Below are 22851 nucleotides of genomic sequence, written 5' to 3'. Positions count from 1 at the left end.
GCATCTCGAGTCATTCTAATGCATCCCGAGTCACTCTAATGCATCTCGAGTAACTCTAATGCATCTTGAGTCACTTGAATGCATCTCGAGTCACTATAATGCATCTCGAGTCATTCTAATGCATCTCGAGTCATTCTAATGCATCTCGAGTCACTAATGCCGGCGGATATTTTATACAGGCATAAAGGCTATAGGATGGCATCAGCGACAGCCATGGGCCGCACAGGATCAGGAACATCCATCTGAGATAGAAGAGAGACAACGGTGGCTGCAAATGCCTTCTAGGCAGTAACAATGGTCTGGCATCCTCATGGACATACATGATGCGAATCAGGATTTTTCTGGCATTCGCAAACTTTTTCATGCTTCCTAGAAGCTGACTCACATTTGTAATCTATACCAAAATGGAGTGGCCGTCACCAATGTCCAAGGGCCTAATCTGTCTTGTTCCCAAAAGAGCTCAAACCGACCTCTGACATTGTGCCTTGGAACGATTTCTGAGTCGGTTCTCTGCTGTTTTTACTGTAATTTGCTGTGTCGGAAAGGCCCATGTGTACACGGCCAGCAGCATAGGGGTTAGGGCACTGCTAAATTAGCATTTCCTATTTTTGGGAACAATGGCAACTATGAACCAGCACGGAAAAGTGCTAGTATTGCCTGCACAGTTTTTCTGACCATCTGACCCCAATATCTGGGGCTTGCATGTTTTGAAGCCCCTGGTGGAATCCCTGGGGAAACCACAGGTGAAGTCACATTAGTAACCCTTTCACTAGGAGCAAACATAGGCCACTGCATCACCTTAGCCAGAAGTCCAGTGTTCTAATGTACCAGCAGCACCATGTAACCAAGGCAGTATCAGGCCTTGTGGGAACCTCTGGACAAATTATGATGGCAGACCTTGACCTTTATTAGCTAGTATGGCCCGAGGTCAGTCTGGAGAAGAGGATGCACCACCAGGAGCCTGTGAGATCAAGAGGTTCAATATCCATCTCTTCTTTGCACTGAATTCCCTGCACAGCAAGGGGACATGGGCATCAGAGGGGTGCTGCCAGAAGAGAAGCCTGAATTTCAGAGTACTGCTGAAGGAGGAGTAACATCTAATACAGGTCATGGCGGTGCCTTTGGGGGTCACTCTGATGGAAGTCACCCCGCAAGAAGAAAAAGTTACTTTCCTGTAGCATCAGTTCTCCATCATGCGCATCTTCATTCATTTGACAATGGTGTTTATATCTCCACCCAAGTACAGCTCGCCGGGACATGTTTTAGCAAAGGTAAGCAAGTCTCTCCACCTAAATAATGACAATGCCTATGTAAAGCAAGCTATGCATTTTAATACAAAACGCACACAGCATTGCTCCGTAAACCTTTTACATTTTTCTATTTTAAGGAAAATAAAACAAGCATGAGAACAATCCACAGTAGCAGCATGAACAGCATCAACTTTGGCAGGGCAATTTTGTTAACCAATGGGCCTTCCCAATTAAGCAAAGAAAAGCCTTGCGCTAAGACTCAGTGCCTTCATTATGTCATTACATTTAAATCTTGAGAACAAGGGTGAAATAAAAGGAGGGCCAAGGGTGTGTGGTTAGGAGGCATGATGGTGTCCATGTGTATGGGGAGACCCACGGGGCTCAGTTTGGTGTGTGGATGTGAGGTACTGGGGTGGGAGTAAAGCTGGATGTAGGTTGGTGATGGTGTGTGTGGGGTGGGTGATTTGTGTATGGTGCTGTTTTTGTAAACGGGTGAGAGATGCATGATTGCTCTTTGTCTTGGATATGGGATAAGGAAATCTAAGCGGTGGCACCTGACTGAACACAACTTACCCCGAGAATGTGGACCCGATTATAGTAGGAGCTGAAATCCATGCTAAGGTTCACCAGGAACTTGCAGACCTTAAAATAAAAGAGGGACATTAATCCAGATACAAACAGGCTCAGAATATGGATCTACGGACATGGTTTTAGGGAGGTGTCTGAATCGTAGATGGACAGTAAGATAAAGCATGTGGCCCCGCTAGAAGGAACCCAATTTATCGTGAAGGAAATCACCTTTGACAAGGATAGCGATCAGACAAATACACTTCTTTATGTCAATGCTTACATTTTGAGGGATTTTCCAAGCTCCCCAAATGTTGGCAAGCTCGAAAACTGAGACAGAGACAGAATGTGCTGTGGTCAGGATTAAAATATGAGTAAGGAAAATCTTGAAACAGAAAGCCACCAGCTTAGCCAGTAAATCACATCAACCTTGTGGCACATAAAGAAAATTCTCTTTGTAAGACATCATACCGGATTGTCAAATAAAGAATTATCTAAAGAATGCATGACCTGATATAAAGCATCAGAGAGCAGCCAAAAGGTCGCACTTTGACTGTGCAAAAACCATGATTCCATTTAATGACGATCTCCTGGAATGATGAGGGTGGGGAGGCTACATATTGCAAAGGAGTGTTCTCACCGCTTCTGTGTGCGCTGTGAGTCGGATTCCTTTTGAAGAAAACTGCAGCTGTGCAGACTGGCCGAGCAGTTCTGGGAATGGAAGGATATAGTTGAACAACAGCAGCCACTCACCCTGTCCAAGAAAATTCAAGATATTAGGCAGGAAGCAAACATTCTGGTTATTTAAAGAAGACTCCTGAACTCGTCCACGAAAACGACAATCTTTCCTTCATCACAGTCATTTATTTGCCCCAATTTTCCCTCTTGATTGTACACATTGGCCATCACAGCACAACCTGCAACAAGCCTGTGTTAAGTGGCACAACACTGGGCCGAGCTTTCCATCGCTTTCAAGTAGAAAAACATATTACAAGGAAATAAAAAGGTACAGAAACTATGATTTACAAAAAAAAAAACCTCTCAAACTTTGGGAAGGCCCTAAAGTGCAGTGAATGCCTTGGTTTCTTTCTAGTGCTACAGCAACAAATGGACGGAATGCTGAGCAAATCAAACATTCATCCCCAGTCATGAGATCTGGGTTAAATCCTTGTTCTTTTGCTCACTAAGCCACCCCAGTTTGGACCCAGGCATATGCAAATCAGTCTTGACCCTGCTCCTCATAGGAACAGTCCAGTCCGAACTGCCAAGCCAGGTCCTCACTGGACCGGAAATAAGCATCCTGGGACCAGTTTCAGGGTTTCACCCCTCATCAGCCTGGCTATCTTGAATCCAGTGGCGCAGTGAGCCACGTCTGGGCATATCATTCCCACTTAGGTTGACAAAAGCAAAAAGAACAAATGATGGATGGAATGCTGAACAAATCAACATTCACCCCTAGTCACAGATCTGGGTTTAATCCATTTTTTTTGTTAACCATGCCACCCCAGTTTGGACCCACCCATATGCAAATCAGTCTTGACCCTGCTCCTCATGGGAACAGTCCTCAATGGACCGGAAACAAGTATCCTGAGACCTGTTTCAGGGTTTTACCCCTCATCAGCCTGGCTGGTTTGAAGGTTGAGGTTACTTTCTAAGCACATTAGAAATGAAGGATTGCGTAATGCCACCGCAACGCATCTGTGCATAGCTCCTCAACATAAAAGCGGAATCTGGAGGAGCACAAGGTGGGCGAGGAGTAACGGGAGACAACAAGAAGCAGAATAAAACCACCAGAAGGCAGAGACAATGAGAGGAGATGGCCAAAAGGGAATGAACACACTGGAATATACTAAAAACTATCATAACTGACAGGCAAGTGAGCTGCTGCAGAAGCATGGATGTGCAAGAAGGTAAGATGAAAGAAACAAATAAGGAAAGATGCAGGGAGTGGAAAGAGGTTATTGAAAGTGAAAAACAACATACGGAGGACCAGTAAGCACCACACATCTTAACAAGGAGCTTCAGAAATGAAAAGGGAAGTACAGCATGAAACCTGGGGATAAAATGTAAGCATCACAAAAGAGACTGGATTAAAAGTAGGAGGAACAGGAATATAAAACAAACTGTAGGGAAAGGCCAGGCAAGAACAAAGAATCCTCATAGCCGAAAATATCACAGATGGAAGGGAAGAAATGGAAGAGTTTGGAAAGAAGAGGACGCTAGTCTCCAATAGGGCTACACCAAGGCACAGGTAAAGGGTCTTCCATCCAAGATTCAATGGCAGAGGCAGCAGGAAGGTGTTCCGCTTCCCGCTAGCCTAGACAACAGATGCAGTTAAGCGAAGCTGGTACTAAGTGGACCTGAGACATTTAGAGATGGGGATTACGACTGCTCAAATTCCGTGAGATAGTTGCCCGGACCCCGAGATGGCCATCTCCAATGGCTGAGCATGGTGTGGCTTACTGGATGTTGAAGACCTGTCTAACTAGGACCCGTTCTGGGTGCTTCCTAAAGATCTGGAGGAGGGTTGTGCTTGTAGGGCTGATTGTAGAAGAGTTAAAGACTGGACTCCACACAGAACCTCCATGTTTGATCAACTTGACACACGTTTGGCAGCTTGTTAGAACAGGAGTCCATGCCGGCTTGCTGGCTGGAGTGAGCAGGGAGCAGCCCCTCTGAGCCTGGCCCAGGAAGGGCTTGCATAAATGCTTATTCTAAGTTAAAACATAAGAATGCTGTGATCCTGAAGTAGACAGTGGGTAAATAATGGCCGCCACAGCTCTTCTGGTCCGACAGTACAACGCTTCTCTTGCTGTTCATCTCTATTCGAGTTGGAACCTCTTGCTGTCAATGGGCGTGATGTTCTTTGCCTCTGGCTAGTCCTATCACAAGATGTCCTCTCTCCGGATACAGACACTACCCCGAGGCTCAGGGACTATAATTTAGGGGCACGGCAGGTAATGACCAGAGAAGCACTCAAATGGCAGCATCTTTATGTCCTGAGATGAACGCACGAGTCCGACTCTACTCCTGCTGAGATGAGCTCATGCGTCCAACTACTCCCGGTGAGATGAGCTCACGCGTGCGAGACTACGCCCGGTGAGATGAGCTCACCCATCCGACTCTACTCCCGGTGAGATGAGCTCACACGTCCGACTCTACGCCCGGTGAGATGAGCTCACGAGTCCGACTCTACTCCTGGTGAGATGAGCTAACCCGTCTGACTCTACTCCCGGTAAGATGAGCTCACGCGTCCGACTCTACTCCCGGTGAGATGAGCTCACCCATCCGACTCTACTCCCGGTGAGATGAGCTCACCCATCTGACTCTACTCCCGGTGAGATGAGCTCACGCGTCCGACTCTACTCCCGGTGAGATGAGCTCACCCGTCCGACTCTACTCCCGGTGAGATGAGCTCACCCGTCCGACTCTACTCCCGGTGAGATGAGCTCACCCGTCCGACTCTACTCCCGGTGAGATGAGCTCACGCGTCCGACTCTACTCCCGGTGAGATGAGCTCACCCGTCCGACTCTACTCCCGGTGAGATGAGCTCACGCGTCCGACTCCCGACTCTACTCCCGGTGAGATGAGCTCACGCGTCCGACTCCCGACTCTACTCCCGGTGAGATGAGCTCACCCGTCCGACTCTACTCCCGGTGAGATGAGCTCACCCGTCCGACTCTACTCCCGGTGAGATGAGCTCACGCGTCCGACTCTACTCCCGGTGAGATGAGCTCACGCGTCCGACTCTACTCCCGGTGAGATGAGCTCACCCGTCCGACTCTACTCCTGCTGAGATGAGCTCACACGTCCGACTCTACTCCCGGTGAGATGAGCTCACACGTCCGACTCTACGCCCGGTGAGATGAGCTCACGAGTCCGACTCTACTCCTGGTGAGATGAGCTAACCCGTCTGACTCTACTCCCGGTGAGATGAGCTCACGCGTCCGACTCTACTCCCGGTGAGATGAGCTCACCCATCCGACTCTACTCCCGGTGACATGAGCTCACCCATCCGACTCTACTCCCGGTGAGATGAGCTCACCCATCCGACTCTACTCCCGGTGAGATGAGCTCACGCGTCCGACTCTACTCCCGGTGAGATGAGCTCACGCGTCCGACTCTACTCCCGGTGAGATGAGCTCACCCATCCGACTCTACTCCTGCTGAGATGAGCTCACACGTCCGACTCTACTCCCGGTGAGATGAGCTCACACGTCCGACTCTACGCCCGGTGAGATGAGCTCACGAGTCCGACTCTACTCCTGGTGAGATGAGCTAACCCGTCTGACTCTACTCCCGGTGAGATGAGCTCACGCGTCCGACTCTACTCCCGGTGAGATGAGCTCACCCGTCCGACTCTACTCCCGGTGAGATGAGCTCACCCGTCCGACTCTACTCCCGGTGAGATGAGCTCACGCGTCCGACTCTACTCCCGGTGAGATGAGCTCACGCGTCCGACTCTACTCCCGGTGAGATGAGCTCACGCGTCCGACTCTATTCCCGGTGAGATGAGCTCACGCGTCCGACTCTACTCCCGGTGAGATGAGCTCACGCGTCCGACTCTGCTCCCGGTGAGATGAGCTCACCCGTCCGACTCTACTCCCGGTGAGATGAGCTCACCCGTCCGACTCTACTCCCGGTGAGATGAGCTCACGCGTCCGACTCTACTCCCGGTGAGATGAGCTCACCCGTCCGACTCTACTCCCGGTGAGATGAGCTCACGCGTCCGACTCTACTCCCGGTGAGATGAGCTCACGCGTCCGACTCTACTCCCGGTGAGATGAGCTCACGCGTCCGACTCTACTCCCGGTGAGATGAGCTCACCCGTCCGACTCTACTCCCGGTGAGATGAGCTCACGCGTCCGACTCTACTCCCGGTGAGATGAGCTCACCCATCCGACTCTACTCCCGGTGAGATGAGCTCACGCGTCCGACTCTACTCCCGGTGAGATGAGCTCACCCGTCCGACTCTACTCCCGGTGAGATGAGCTCACGCGTCCGACTCTACTCCCGGTGAGATGAGCTCACGCGTCCGACTCTACTCCCGGTGAGATGAGCTCACCCATCCGACTCTACTCCTGCTGAGATGAGCTCACGCGTCCGACTCTACTCCCGGCGAGATGAGCTCACACGTCCGACTCTACGCCCGGTGAGATGAGCTCACGAGTCCGACTCTACTCCTGGTGAGATGAGCTAACCCGTCTGACTCTTCTCCCGGTGAGATGAGCTCACGCGTCCGACTCTACTCCCGGTGAGATGAGCTCACCCATCCGACTCTACTCCCGGTGAGATGAGCTCACGCGTCCGACTCTACTCCCGGTGAGATGAGCTCACCCATCCGACTCTACTCCTGGTGAGATGAGCTAACCTGTCTGACTCTACTCCCGGTGAGATGAGCTCACCCATCCGACTCTACTCCCGGTGAGATGAGCTCACGCGTCCGACTCTACTCCCGGTGAGATGAGCTCACGCGTCCCACTCTACTCCCGGTGAGATGAGCTCATGCGTTCCGACTCTACTCCCAGCGGTGCAACATGTAATGTTGGGGCCCCCTGCACAATATGGTGAGGGGGCTGTCATATTCACATATCTCACAGATATTCCTAAACCCTACGATGACAGGGGGTCCCTGAATGTTAAGGTGGGTACAGGGGATTCCACACGTGTAGGGCTGCAGGGGCTTACATTACGGCCTTGTCCAATCTAGATTTCTCCTCTACTTTGTGAAACAAACACATTAAGACAAAGATTATGAGTATACTTTAAAATATGCTGTTAAAATCATACATCTGCCTGCTTCTCTGCAGTGTTATTTACATTTCCCACTGATGCAAGGTTAAAACTAGAGCATGTGACTTAAGTTCTCACCCTTCTACCTTTGCTGCAGTTTAACCGAAGCCTCTACACTGAAGGCACATGAAGGGCCCAGTGGAGAGTCAGTCTCCAGCCAGAGTAAGAGGATCAGAACTGGCTGTTCACGCACTGCCAACCTGCCTCCGGCACAGCCTGGGCTACATGAACATTAAACTCTGCTGTGTCAACACAAACCAGTCCCACAACTACTTGGTAACAGAACTACATCAGCCTGAGCAAACAGAATTAATAAAACGTTAGCTTCTAAAGTCAATATTGGACGTGGTTTTGTCGCTGGAGCAGTGGTGGGATACTGAAGCTGGGAGAAGTTTGGGATTCCAGTTTGTTTGCAGAGCTGCAACAGGAGTTGTTGTAACTTTTTACCAAAAACTTAAAACGACGCAAGTATTCCACTGGAGTTTTGTATAGCGCTACAAAGTCACTTTGGATCATTTCAGAGTGCTAGGTTTACAGCAAGGTTAAAGGAATAGTCTAAGTGAAAGTGAAGAATGGCCCTACTCTCGCTCTCAGACAAAGGCCAGTCTCAACACCTGTTTTCAAAGGTTTCCTGATATGCAGGTGGCTGGCATCATCCTCAGGTGTGGATCCAGAAATTTATTAATTGTGGTTTCTCTGAGTCACAGGCACCTGCCTATGGTATGTTATGTTAAAAATATTTGTAAATCGCACGTACACCATACGGTTCCTTGGCGCTGGTTACAGATAATAGCCTGCAGCTTATTGATTCATTCATAAGCTTTGGAGAACAGCCAAGTTTTTAGGAGTCTTCTGAATTGAGGGTAACTCAGTAATAATCAGAGGTTTGAAGGGAATGAGTTCCAAAAACGAGGGGCCAGAACAGTGAATCTAGATCTGCCTAATCTCTTCCTTTTAAAGGTCGGGATGACCAGAAGGTTAAGGTGGGATGACCTCAGGTTCCAAGCAGGGATATACCTCTGGGTGATGGTAGGGACAAATTCCGGGAAGGTACCGTGCAGGGATTTATAGATAAGGCATCCAATCTTAAATGCACTGCGTTGCGTTGCGTTACTGGTAGCCTGTGCAGCTTCCTCATTAGGGGAGTGATGTGACACCATCTCGGCTGATGGTAGATCAGTCTAGCTGCCTGGTTTTGCACCACTTGCAGTCTTCTCATTAAATCTATTGGAAGGCCGCAGTAGTGCGAGTTTGCATAATCACTGTGGGAGATGACCATAGAAAGAAGGACCCTTATGCGCTAAACATCAGAAAGCTTGTTGCTGTATCTGGCTACAGGTGGCTGGACTAAGAGCTCTGGCTTGGCTTCAAGTTCTGAGATGTCGCCACTGCACCAGAAGGCTTTCTCTATGCTGCATACACTCTCAAATGGAATCCTGACCCCTCTGGCTGTAAGATAACTCATTCCACTACCGGTTTCACAATTTTGATGCTCAGACATGATAATTTGGCTGCTCGATACCGCACTGTACGCACTCTGAAAATAAACGTTGTTGGTTGCCTGGTGGAGACAATGACAAAGCAGTGTGAAGGGTTTACATACTTCTTGAGTTTGATAAAACACACAGATTGAGTTCAAGGATGTCTCCGATGGCTTGGATAGTAGGAAAGGAAAGATACCCCAGGGTCCAGATCGAGAACAGATAAACAAGTGGTATCAGACAGTTCTAGCTAGACAGACTACGAGAACAAGAATAGGGTGGCAAATTATCAGCCAGTAATACTAACAAGCAGCATTGATGGAGGAACAAGAAAACCCTTGCATCTAAATGTTCGCGTGGCTTGATTTAGGAAAGAGTTTCCCTACAAGAAGAGGCGTGCTGAGTCGGATTACTCTTGCAACTGAATATGTGGTCTCTTTCATAAAATCCTGCTGCATGCTTTGGGCGCTGAAGTTTCTTGTAACCAGCAGATAAAAAATATCGACAGAGTCAAGCCAGTAATCAACCGATGAGCCAGTGATTACGTACTGAGGAAAACTTATTTCCCTGTAGAAAAGATGGTTGTGTAGAATTTCTCATCAGAAATTAAACTATATATATACACACACATATATATACATGCATATATATATACATACATATATATACACACACATATATACATGCATATATACATACATATATATATATATACATACATATACATATGTATATATACATACATACATATACACACACACACACACATATATACACACACACATATATACATACACACACACACACATATATACACACACACACATATATACACACACACACATATATACACACACACATATACACACACATAAATACACACACATATACACACACACACACACACACATACATACATATATATATACGTTGCACCAGAAAATATATATATTTTCTGCTGCATTTTAAGTAAAAGAAATACCTCACAGTCATCTGCACTTTTGAAATTGTATCTATATAGAAAGATATAGATACAATTTTACAGGTGCAGAGACTATGAGGTATTTCCTTTACTTAAAATGCAACAGAAAATCTGATCCACTGTGGACTCTATAGGATGCAGAGCTCACAGCCCCCAAACATCATCGGGCAACTAACAGAACTAACAATGAGGTGAAAAGGAAGCATTCAGCAATATATCAAAAGTGTGCAGACGGTCACTACGCTTTGACCATACCACCGGGAATTCTCAGCCTGAAAAAGAGGAATAATTGAAGCATGTTAATGTACGAAACATCAGTTGTTGGAGGACTGATATACACTATTGCACATGCCACAGAGAAAGTATTGCCCAGACAAAAGCCCAAATTGTACCTCAACAGCATGTTTGGGTTGAGTTTCGGTAAGGGCACCCCTTAAAGGGGTGTTATTAGTCTAAGCCCTTGTACCAAACACAATTATCTCAGTTCTGAGGGACACTTCCAACTTCAGATTTCTCATATTTATAGTACCCCACAGGTGCAAGACGAGACCAGAGAATTTGTCTTATCAATGCTACAACATGGCTGTAGGTGTCATTCTGCACTCTGCACAGACTCCATTAAGCCCCATGAAGTAACGGAGCAGAGCTGCATATATGCGCCCTCGCTGCGCACTGTCAGTTCCTTTGTTGCCGCCCCTTCTGATGTGGTCCCAATGCTCCGCTTTCAGCTTTGTTGGACTTCACAAACTCTTCAGTGTGTTAGGGAATGATGTCCCTACTGAAAACAACAGGATTCAAACTGTGCTGAGACTGCAGGAAGGAGATGTCAGTCAAAGATCCACACAAGTGCTTCTGGTACCTGAGCTCCGGCAACAACTAAGTCATGCGACCTATGTGCCCTAATGCACCAAGAGACAAAGCTGTACATCAGCAAGGGTTAAAATAGGTCACAGTCCTCACACAGGTCAAGCTCCAAATTCACGGGCCCAGTCCCAAGACGGTTTCCGTGACTGCTTCACCTGCAGCTCAACATGTACATGCAAGTCAAGGTTAAAGTTGAAACGCAAGCACAAAAAAGCATTGGCAATGCAATAGGTCTCACAACTGCGAGTTTTGGAGCTATTGGTATTGTAAATGGTATTGTAAATGACAATGCCTTTAATTTATTCACAAGCATCAGGCATCAGACATCCACAAGCATCAGACATCAGGCATAAGACATCCACAAGCATCAGTCATCAGACATCAGGCATCAGACATCCACAAGCATCAGACATCAGTCACCAGACATCCACAAGCATCAGATATCAGGCACCAGGAATCAGGCATCAGACATCCACAAGCATCAGGCATCAGACATCCACAAGCATCAAACATCAGGCATCAGACATCCACAAGCATCAGACATCAGGAATCAGACATCACACATCACACATCAGACATCAGGCATAAGACATCAGGCATCAGACATCCACAAGTATCAGACATTTACAAACATCAGACATCAGGCATCAGACATCAGACATCCACAAACATCAGGCATCAGATATCCACAAGCATCAGACATCCACAAGCATCAGGCACCAGACATCATGCATGAGACATCCACAAGCATCAGACATCAGGCAACACGCATCCACAAGCATCAGGCATCAGACATCAAACATCGGGCATCAGGCATCAGACATCCACAAGCATCAGACATCAGGAATCAGACATCAGGGGGGAGTCTGCTGGAGCTTGGTGTACTTACCTGCGGTCCTGCGAAGAGTATCCTGGCCTTGTTGCTCCTGGGCTGCTGACGCTGTGGGTCTCCCCTGTCGGCGCTTGGTTCCATCGCGCCCGCGACAGGGGGAGACTACAGCTCCCGGGTTGCTTTGCGGCCACCTTCCGGTTCCGGTTCCTTTTGCGCCCGGAGGCGCTCAAAAGTCAGAGACTCCCTCAGTGGAGCGGGGGAGTCTGCTGGAGCTTGGTGTACTTACCTGCGGTCCTGCGAAGAGTATCCTGGCCTTGTTGCTCCTGGGCTGCTGACGCTGTGGGTCTCCCCTGTCGGCGCTTGGTTCCATCGCGCCCGCGACAGGGGGAGACTACAGCTCCCGGGTTGCTTTGCGGCCACCTTCCGGTTCCGGTTCCTTTTGCGCCCGGAGGCGCTCAAAAGTCAGAGACTCCCTCAGTGGAGCGGGGGAGTCTGCTGGAGCTTGGTGTACTTACCTGCGGTCCTGCGAAGAGTATCCTGGCCTTGTTGCTCCTGGGCTGCTGACGCTGTGGGTCTCCCCTGTCGGCGCTTGGTTCCATCGCGCCCGCGACAGGGGGAGACTACAGCTCCCGGGTTGCTTTGCGGCCACCTTCCGGTTCCGGTTCCTTTTGCGCCCGGAGGCGCTCAAAAGTCAGAGACTCCCTCAGTGGAGCGGGGGAGTCTGCTGGAGCTTGGTGTACTTACCTGCGGTCCTGCGAAGAGTATCCTGGCCTTGTTGCTCCTGGGCTGCTGACGCTGTGGGTCTCCCCTGTCGGCGCTTGGTTCCATCGCGCCCGCGACAGGGGGAGACTACAGCTCCCGGGTTGCTTTGCGGCCACCTTCCGGTTCCGGTTCCTTTTGCGCCCGGAGGCGCTCAAAAGTCAGAGACTTCCTCCGCGTCGTGGGACGCGCGCGGGCGGCGCCGGGCTAAGCCCGGGCAAAGGGCGGGCCCTCTGTGGCCCTCAGAGGACCGAGTAAGGCCGGGCCGGGCCCTGTTATTTGCCTTGTGTACTCTACATTCAGGACACACAGTAAGACTTAGTTTTCCCAGTTGTTTATGTCCTGCCCAAGGCTGTAATTCATATTGCGATTGTCTGTGTGACCTTAACTTGATTGAAATTGTAAAGCTTGCTAATGTCTAAAGTGAGGCCCGGTAAACAAGTCCCACATACTGAAGTAAGGACAATGGATAATTATCTCGTTAAGGTTGTCAGTAAGATTAACAAAGATAGGAGACTATCTTTAACAAGGTCTAGCCCAGAATCTTCACCTACTAGGGCATGTACTCAGTCTACATCATTGCCTAATCGTTGTTTGTTAATGGATACTGATACAGAAATAAATAAGGAGAGAATAGAGGCCGAACAGGATATTGTCCATGATCCTATATTAAGTCCAGGTGCGACATCCCCTCTAAGACCTACACCACCCCAGTCTCCATTACGGAGAAGGGTACGTGCATGTAGGAAGGCACCGGTTAGAAGAGTAATGACCCGGAAGCCTAAAAAGGCAAGCACATCCCCTGCTAGTGGAGAAGATGCCCCTGAGCTAATAAATAATGTCGAGGGAAACATTCTGCTCCCTTCCCAGATTATTCTCTTGACAAACTTACTGGAGTCTAAACTACAGGCATTGATTTCCCCACTGGTAGAAAAGCTAGACAGCGTGACCCAAAAAGTCGCTAGTTTGGAAGGTGTTTTAAATTCCTATATCACCCAGTCTCAAAATGGGTCAATACCACAACCTCGTCTATTGGGGATGATGGGATCTAGTATAGGGGGCACAGGGGGTCCAGAGGCACATCACTTAGAAGGGCCAAAGGTATATGATAATGACATCGGGGCGAATGTAAAGGCGCCTTCAGTCACTAATTTATTGACTACCGAACCTACGTGTATGCCATCATTGGGTAGTGCGAATGCACAGGCATCAGTACAAACACAATATGCCCAAAATACCAATAACAAGCAGAATATAGCAGGTGGGACCGAATTAGGTGGGAGAAAAAGACCGAGGTGGAGTGAATGTGTAAACCTCCCTCCGGAATGCGTGCCATATACGCTTGTTTTAACTAATGTTCCGGAGATTGATAGTTGTCTGTCTGACTCAAGGCAAGAAACATATGTTGCCCTAAAACACAAAACGCTGGCTTGGTTGAACAGGAATTGTGGTTTTCCGTGTGCCCTTGCAGAAGACATATTATTCACCCGTCGAGTTAGCTGGATTGGCAGCGGTAGGAAGAATACAAGAGGGGACTGTATTATCATAAACTTCAAATATCCCCAACATGTGGCAACAGTCCTCCTCAGGGCTGCTGTTCTGCCAACCGTGGAAAACTCGGTACGTGTCAGACCTCTGGGTTTCTTTTATAATCATTTGGACAATCCTCAACACTATTTGTCTGTACAGCAGAGGTATCCTGGTTTTGGGAGGGGGCCAGTTGGTTCTGTGGCTAATATGAATAGATCTTCCACTCAAAACAGGGGGGACATGCAGGTTCAGCAGTTTCCAAACAGCCAGCTGGGTAATACTTTATCCCTCCATAATCGTTTTTCTGCTTTATCATCTCTGGAGGAAAACGACTGACTGTCTGAAACACCAGTGAAGTCGGTACAGCCAACAGTTTCTTCCCTTAAAATTGCCACATGGAACATCGCCGGCATAAAAAACAAAAGTGGGATTGATGATTGGATAACCTCTTTAAAATCTTTTGACATCATTGCCCTCCAAGAGACTTGGGATATATCGAACAACTTTGCCTTGGAGGGCTATTCCCATTTTTTTGTTCCAGCAACGTGTAGTGTGGCAGGGAGGGCTAAGGGGGGTTTGCTGAGTCTATTCAAACTGGATTTGAAAGGGACCCTATCACAGTGTATGTCGGGCTCTGAAAATTGCTTGGTTGTTGAATTATTAACCATTGAAAAGGTCAGGATTTTATTTGTAAATTTTTATAATACACACGCTAAGGAGTGTACTAGCCAAAACCTGGAAGTTTTGGATAAATTCTTGTCAGTCTATAGTGCTAATGTAAATTCTTTCGAATTAATACTATTAGGGGACTTTAATATACATCCGTGTACCCTCCCCTGTATTAGCCAAGAGGATGAAGGCCCCCCTCTTTCCTCACTGGTTCATCTAGAACATACCAGGTCTGGGGAGCTTTTGGAAATCTTTTTGGCTAGATGGAACCTATATGAATCCGGGTGTGGGAAGGGAATATATAGAGCCCCTACTTTTAAGGCTAAGGATACAGCTACTATAATTGATTATATTTTTGTTTCATCCTTTTTGTTGCATAATGTGTTAAATTATTACACAGAGGTCTCAGTTTTTAGTGACCACAATCCCGTTGTACTAGCAGTAATGCAAACGGATTTAATTTCACTTAATAGTGCAAAAAATAGAGGGGGTGTAAATTTGAAGGCTAAAGACCAGAATCGACGGCTGAAATGGACTAAAATTGTGCCGGACATTTTTTTACGAGATGTGTTGGCCAAAGTAGAAGAAGAAGTCAAAATATGTTTAGAGAGCAGTACACAACCTACAGATACCCTAATGGCTTTTGAAAACATCTGTAAGGAATTGAACCAGGGTCTTCAGAACAAATCAAGTCAGAAACCCGCGATGGGAAAAAGATGGTTTGACAAGGAATGCACGAAAGCACATGGAGTCTTATTAAAGGCTCTTAAAGCGACCCCTACGATTCGTGCTGATATAACCAGTGCAAGGGCTGCGTATAAAAAAACCATCTTAGAAAGAAAGAGGGTCTTGAAAGAAAATGCGCTGACTCAACTCCTTGAACCAGAAATGTTAAAAAATAGCACCTTATTCTGGAAAATAATAAATCAGCCATTTCTCTGTGATGATTCTAATAGCCCCTTGGAGGCAAATATCCCAGATGAAGACTGGATCAAATATTTTAGCCAGATATATTCAGCAACAATGAGTGTGGCTGTAAATGATGGGATCCAGGAAATTGATGTAGGGGCACCCTCTATTGGCGACACTGTTGTCACCTTTGATATAGTAGATGTTGAAAGGGCGATAGATCTAACTCAAAAAAAATAAAGCCCCAGGACCCGATGGGGTGCCTGGGGATGTCTATAAAAGTGAGCCGAAATTTTGGGCAAAAATTTTATGTAATGTTTTTAATGCTCTCTCTAATGCAAGAATCCCAGAATCCTGGAAAAAATCCATCATTATTCCTGTTTTTAAAAAGGGTAATAGACAAGATCCCTCTTGTTACAGACCTATTTCCCTGATTGATACATCAGTGAAAATATTGGGACGGGTTATTTTAACAAAACTGAATGAGTGGCTTACGGAGAAAGGGATATTGTCAAATGCCCAGTATGGCTTTAGACCAAAAAGAAGCACAATAGACCAAGGGCTTAATTTGTATTTACTAGTGGAAAAATATACAAGGGCTAAAGAGGGTTCTATGTACCTGGCGTTCATGGACCTCTCGTCAGCGTTTGACCTGGTAAATCGCTCTAAATTATGGGAAATTTTGCTAGATATTGGTCTAGATAGGGCCCTTGTCAATCTACTAGCAGACCTACATACTGACTTAACAACCTCGATCAGAGTAACCTCTGAAGGGCGCTGTACAAGTCACTTTAAGTCGGACAGGGGCGTGCGGCAGGGGTGCATCCTGGCGCCGCTATTATTTACCATTTACATAAACGCCCTGGACCCTATTCTCAAAGATGCAACCTTAGACATCCCACGAGTAGGAGATCTTGGTATTCCAGTTCTCTTATATGCCGATGATGCTGTTTTGCTCTCACGCACTGGGGTGGGTTTACAAAGATTATTGGATGTATTTGAGAAATTTATGGGATCATTGGACTTAAAGATTAATGCCAAAAAGTCCCAAATCATGATAATTGGCAAGAATAAAAAGAGTAAGATCGCAAAGACATTTGTCTGTGGGAAGCAAGAGCTGAGTAAGGTAGCTACTTTTCCTTACCTGGGGATCACATTTGATGAAAGAGGTACTTGGGGCCCCCAGATAAAAAACAGAAATATTGCCCTAGCAAGATCATCTTCAGCCCTACAGGGATTTGGTAAAAAACTAGGTGCTAGGCCAATAGCGTCGCTACTCAAAATCTATAAGGCAAAATGTCTTGCTGTTGCCACATATGGAAGTGCTATATGGGGCAATTGCAAATTTTTGAGATCGATACTCTCTGTACCGCAGTCTTCTCCAACATATATTGTCCATACAGAACTGGGAATGGGCTACATTTCAGACCTGATTGGAGTAGCTCCGGACGTGGCCTGGTTAAATATATGGTTGAATCAAGAAATTCCCCTCAATCACATTATTTTAAAAGACTGTTTGCAGTTGGATAGAGCCACAAAAATACCGTGGCTAGTCTATATTAAAAATTGTTTTGTTAAATTGGGGAGAGCGGAACTTTTTTCAGCACCGGAAAAGATCACTTCGAAAGAAATTGGTCTTATCAAGAGGATGATGGGCGAGTTATTAAGCTCAGAAAGAGAAAGAGTTGAACTGGAGAAACCCTTGGTTCGGGGTAGCATCATTTTGAGTACCCACATAGGTACCGAACCTTATTTAACTACAGTAAATCTTCCTTTTCACCGGTTCCTTTTAACTCGTTTCAGGTTTAATTTGATTCACCTAATACTTGGACACTTCCCATCCAGGTGTATCCCAGAAAACGCCAGTCCGTGTAAATGTGATAATTTTTCGATTCAGGATACCACACATTTCTTGATGTTTTGTGACTTTTACACTGCCCCAAGAAAGAAATATTTGCTTCCTATTTTAAGGGAGGCTGGGTTTATTCAAGTCAAGCCTGCTATCCTTTTTTTACAGCTTTTACAAACCCCCAGGATTATGTATCATGTAGCTAGTTTCCTGGTGGGGGCTATTAGTATTAAGAAAAGCAAGTCACCCAATAATTAGATAAATATTATCCCATAATGGTCTTATTAACACTGTCATCTGGATCTTGTTTCTTGAGGGATTCATGCATGTAAATGTAATTTTTAGATGGATGTAAATAGATGGTTTTATTTGACTGACCTCTTTTTTAATATTTTAATGATCGAGTTGTCTAATGAAATAATGTGTTTTTTTTTTATGAATGTGCATTGTATTGTTCCTATGTCTTTTTATGATATTTATTTATCGAAATAAAGTACTTTGACTGACTGACTGACATCAGGTATCAGACATCAGGCATCAGGCATCAGACATCAGGCATAAGACATCCTGCATCAGACATCATGCATCAGACATCCACAAGCATCAGACATCAGGCATCAGACATCCACAAGCATCAGACATCCACAAGCATCAGACATCCACAAGCATCAGACATCCACAAGCATCAGACATCATGCATCAGACAACATATATCCACAAGCATCAGGCATCAAACATCAGACATCAGGCATCAGACATCCACAAGCATCAGGCATCAGACATCCACAAGAGTCAGGCATCAGACATCAGGCATCCACAAGCATCAGACATCCACAAGCATCAGGCATCAGACATCCACAAGCATCAGGCATCAGGCATCCACATGCATCAGACATCAGGCATCAAACATCAGGCATCAGACATCCACAAGCATCAGGCAACAGACATCCACAAGCATCAGACATCAAGCATCCACAAGCATCAGACATCAGGCATCAACATCAGGCATCAGACATACACAAGCATCAGGCATCATACATCAGGCATTAGATATCCACAAGCATCAGGCATCAGACATCCACAAGCATCAGACATCCTCAAGCATCAGGCATCAGACACCAGGCATCATACATTCACAAGCATCAGACATCCACAAGCATCAGACATCAGGCATCAGACATCCACAAGCATCAGACATCAGGAATCAGACATCAGGCACCAGACATCCACAAGCATCAGGCATCAGACATCAGGCATCAGACATTCACAAATATCAGGCATCAGACATCCACAAGCATCAGACATCAAGCATCAGACATCCGCAAGCATCAGACATCAGACATCAGACATCATGCATCAGGCATCACACATCAGGCATCACGCATCAGACATCATGCATCAGACATCAGGTGTCAGACATCATGCATCAGACATCCACAAGCATCAGACATCAGGCATCAGACAGCCACAAGCATCAGACATCAGGAATCAAACATCCACAAGCATCAGACATCATGCATCAGACATCAGGCAACATTCATCCACAAGCATCAGACATCAAACATCGGGCATCAGACATCAGGCATCAGACTTCCACAAGCATCAGACATCAGGTATCAGACATCATGCATCAGACATCATGCATCAGACATCAGGCAACACACATCCACAAGCATCAGACATCCACAAGCATCAGACATCAGGAATCAGACATCAGGAATCAGGCATCAGGCACCAGGCATCCACAAGCATCAGACATCAGGCATCAGGCATCAGACATCAGGCATCAGACATCATGCATCAGACATCATGCATCAGACATCATGCATCAGACATCAGGCATCAGACATCAGGCATCAGGCATCAGACATCCACAAGCATCAGACATCCACAAGCATCAGACATCATGCGTCAGACATCAGGTGTCAGACATCCACAAGCATCAGGAATCAGACAGCCACAAGCATCACACAGCCACAAGCATCAGACATCAGGAATCAAACATCCACAAGCATCAGACATCCACAAGCATTAGACATCATGCATCAGACATCCACAAGCATCAGACATCAGGCATCAGACAGCCACAAGCATCAGACATCAGGAATCAAACATCCACAAGCATCAGACATCATGCATCAGACATCAGGCAACACACATCTACAAGCATCAGGCATCAGACATCAGACTTCCACAAGCATCAGACATCCACAAGCATCAGACATCAGGTATCAGACATCATGCATCAGACATCAGGCAACACACATCCACAAGCATCAGACATCCACAAGCATCAGACATCAGACATCCACAAGCATCAGACATCAGGAATCAGACATCAGGAATCAGGAATCAGGAATCAGGCATCAGGAATCAGGCATCAGGAATCAGGCATCAGGCACCAGACATCCACAAGCATCAGACATCAGGCCTCAGACATCATGCATCAGACATCATGCATCAGACATCAGGCATCAGACATCCACAAGCATCAGACATCCACAAGCATCAGACATCCACAAGCATCAGACATCCACAAGCATCAGAAATCAGGCATCAGACATCATGCATCAGACATCAGGTGTCAGACATCCACATGCATCAGACAGCCACAAGCATCAGACAGCCACAAGCATCAGACATCAGGAATCAAACATCCACAAGCATCAGACATCCACAAGCATTAGACATCATGCATCAGACATCAGGCAACACACATCCACAAGCATCAGGCATCAGACATCAAACATCGAGCATCAGACATCAGGCATCAGACATCCACAAGCATCAGACATCAGGAATCAGACATCAGGTATCAGACATCAGGCATCAGACATCCACAAGCATCAGACATCCACAAGCATCAGACATAAGACATCCACAAGCATCAGGCATCAGACATCTACAAGCATCAGGCATCAGACAGTGTGCTCAGTTGTATTATGTCCGCTGGAATAATAGCAAAGTAAACAAAGCAAAGTACTAACTGGTACTACAAAAAGTATGTGCGCTGCTATTAATATAAAGCTTAGCATGCAGCGCAGTTATGTGCTCATGGCAACCTAAAAACAAACAAAAATGTAAAAAGACCGCGCTCTGTTGGCATTAAATAATGTTAAAGACGTACATCATAAAGCCATTCGCTCTGAAAATAAAGAAACCCATTTCGAACATGCAGGCTTTTGTAAGCACATGATAACGTGAATGTTTAAAAAGACGAACAAGACAAGCCCGGCGGAGCGTGGCGCGCTTGCTTGGCGGGGGAGCGCATTCCAGGCGGGTGAGCGGACCCTTTGAAGTACGATGCCAAACGGATTGCATGGCGGCACGATGCACGTGATTGTGCGCGTGCTCGCCATGCAATCCTCTTTTGGAAGCCCCTTACTAGAGTCTCGCTGAGCGATCGTTTACGCGATAGCCAGGCGAGACCTAAAAAGCGCCTTGACCCAATCCCGCCAATCTGGCTCCAAAGAGAAGGTGCAGGGCCATCAAGATCTGTGTATAACAACACAGGGTCTGGCTCTAATCAGCAAGGCTGAGCCAAAGATCAAGCAAAACAACAACAGGATTGCCTATGCTGATGTCTACTTTAACACCAAAAGGTAAAGGCGCCAATCAATCTATAAAGACTGCCTAATCGAAATGAATTCGATATATTTTTTTATTCTTCAAAGGATTAATTCCTTTTCAATTTGTCATATATTTAAACATCTTGGCACAATACACCACAATACCAAAAAGAAACAAAATTGGATTAAGAGCCATAAACGACTCCAGATAGATGGAAAAAATCCTACACAACATCAAGGACAAAACCACTCACTTACACAGACATGAAACACAGAACATATAGCAACAACGGTCTAATCTGTTTTGAATAACATGGCAAAGGTTAGTCAATTAAGAAGAACCAGGAGTAACAGTGTAAGTTACACTTATTAAACAGCCAAATGAAAGACCAAAATCACATAACTGATTTTAATCAAAATCAGTCCGAAGCGATGTTCAAGCCCTCCGCTCATCAAGTAAGTTAGCCCTGGGACCCGCATCTCATTTGAGACCACTGTGACATACTGAGTTGAATTCCCCTGACAGTTTTCTTTGTTCTTTTTCCAATTTTTTGATTCAGAAAGTTTGCGAGTCTATAATTGATTGAAACATTTTGCGAAATCAGCTGATTTCGCCCGAATAGGTAAGCCTGGAGTTTTTAGAAACTAGCAAACGTATAATTGAGCAATCCTTTGCTCCATCACAGACCGATCGTTTTTCTAAAAAACTTTTCATTATTATTTTTTTAGTGACTGGTCCTGAAGAGAACCCCCACCTTCCAAACTACGGGGTTCGAAACGCGTCGACCTTTGACCTGTTATGTGATTTTGGTCTTTCATTTGGCTGTTTAATAAGTGTAACTTATATGAATGAGATCCTCTGCATTTTTCAAATTATGTGTTAAATAATGTCTGTGAATTAATTCATAGCAGAGAATACTTAATACCCGGATTTCTACACTGTTACTCCTGGTTCTTCTTTAATTGACCAGCCTTTGCCATGTTATTCACAACAGATTAGACCGTTGTTGCTATATGTTCTGTGTTTCATGTTGTCTATGTAAGTGAGTGGTTTTGTCCTTGATGTTGTCTATGATTTTTTCCATCTATCTGGAGTCCTTTATGGCTCTTCATCCAATTTTGTTTCTTTTTGGTATTGTGGTGTATTGTGCCAAGATGTTTAAATATATGACAAATTGAAAATGAATTAATCCTTTGAAGAATAAAAAAATATATCGAATTAATTTCGATTAGGCAGTCATTATTAGATTGATTGGCGCCTTTACCTTTTGGTGCCCTCCTTGCATACTCCGGTTTCAGCCAGTTCATAAACCCTTGGTTCCTGCTTTGGCGCAAAACTGCAAAAAGGACAGGGGAGTATCCTCCCCTCTGTCCAGCAGCTGCTCTGGGAGAGACCCCCGAGTCGTTCCAACCCTTTCCCTATTTAAGGGTATTTAGGGCTCCCCTATGGGTGGGTCCTCAGATTCGTCGTCGAACAAGACTCACTTCTGAAACCAAGACACTCTTCGACCGTCTGGACGCTTGGACTTCAACTGGAACCGGGACTGCATCAAGGAAGACTCCTGCTGCTCCTGGTCTTGCTGTTCCTAAAGTCTTCTGCCTCATCTGCGCCTGTGCGTCGCTCAGATTGTCCAGAAGACGTGTGGGCGTCAAGGACATCCGAAGAAATCTTCCTTGGAGTGAAGGAGTCACTCCTGTGCATCTACAGGCACCGCAACGAAGCTGACAGGTCTGCTGCTCCTGTCGTCCCATGGACTTCCCGAGACCCAGCAAAACAGATGGTGGTTCTTTGGCTC

At 46.3% G+C, this 22851-nt stretch overlaps 1 protein-coding gene across 1 annotated transcript in view; it reads right to left on the bottom strand.

The window, feature by feature from the left end:
* DALRD3 (DALR anticodon binding domain containing 3) overlaps nt 1-22851 on the bottom strand; it is a 177799-nt gene that overhangs the window by 14071 nt on the left and 140877 nt on the right. Inside the window, exons 11-12 of the mRNA XM_085624347.1 lie at nt 2458-2571; nt 1824-1892 (exon numbers count right to left, since the gene is read on the bottom strand). Coding sequence (XP_085480473.1) covers nt 1824-1892; nt 2458-2571 — 183 coding nt within the window. The remainder of the gene's footprint in view (nt 1-1823; nt 1893-2457; nt 2572-22851) is intronic.

This window comes from Triturus cristatus, chromosome 9, assembly GCF_964204655.1.
Source record: "Triturus cristatus chromosome 9, aTriCri1.1, whole genome shotgun sequence".
Taxonomy (NCBI): Eukaryota; Metazoa; Chordata; class Amphibia; order Caudata; family Salamandridae; genus Triturus; species Triturus cristatus.
The sequence above is the reverse complement of the archived record's forward strand: the minus strand, read 5'-3'. Positions and strand labels throughout refer to the sequence as shown.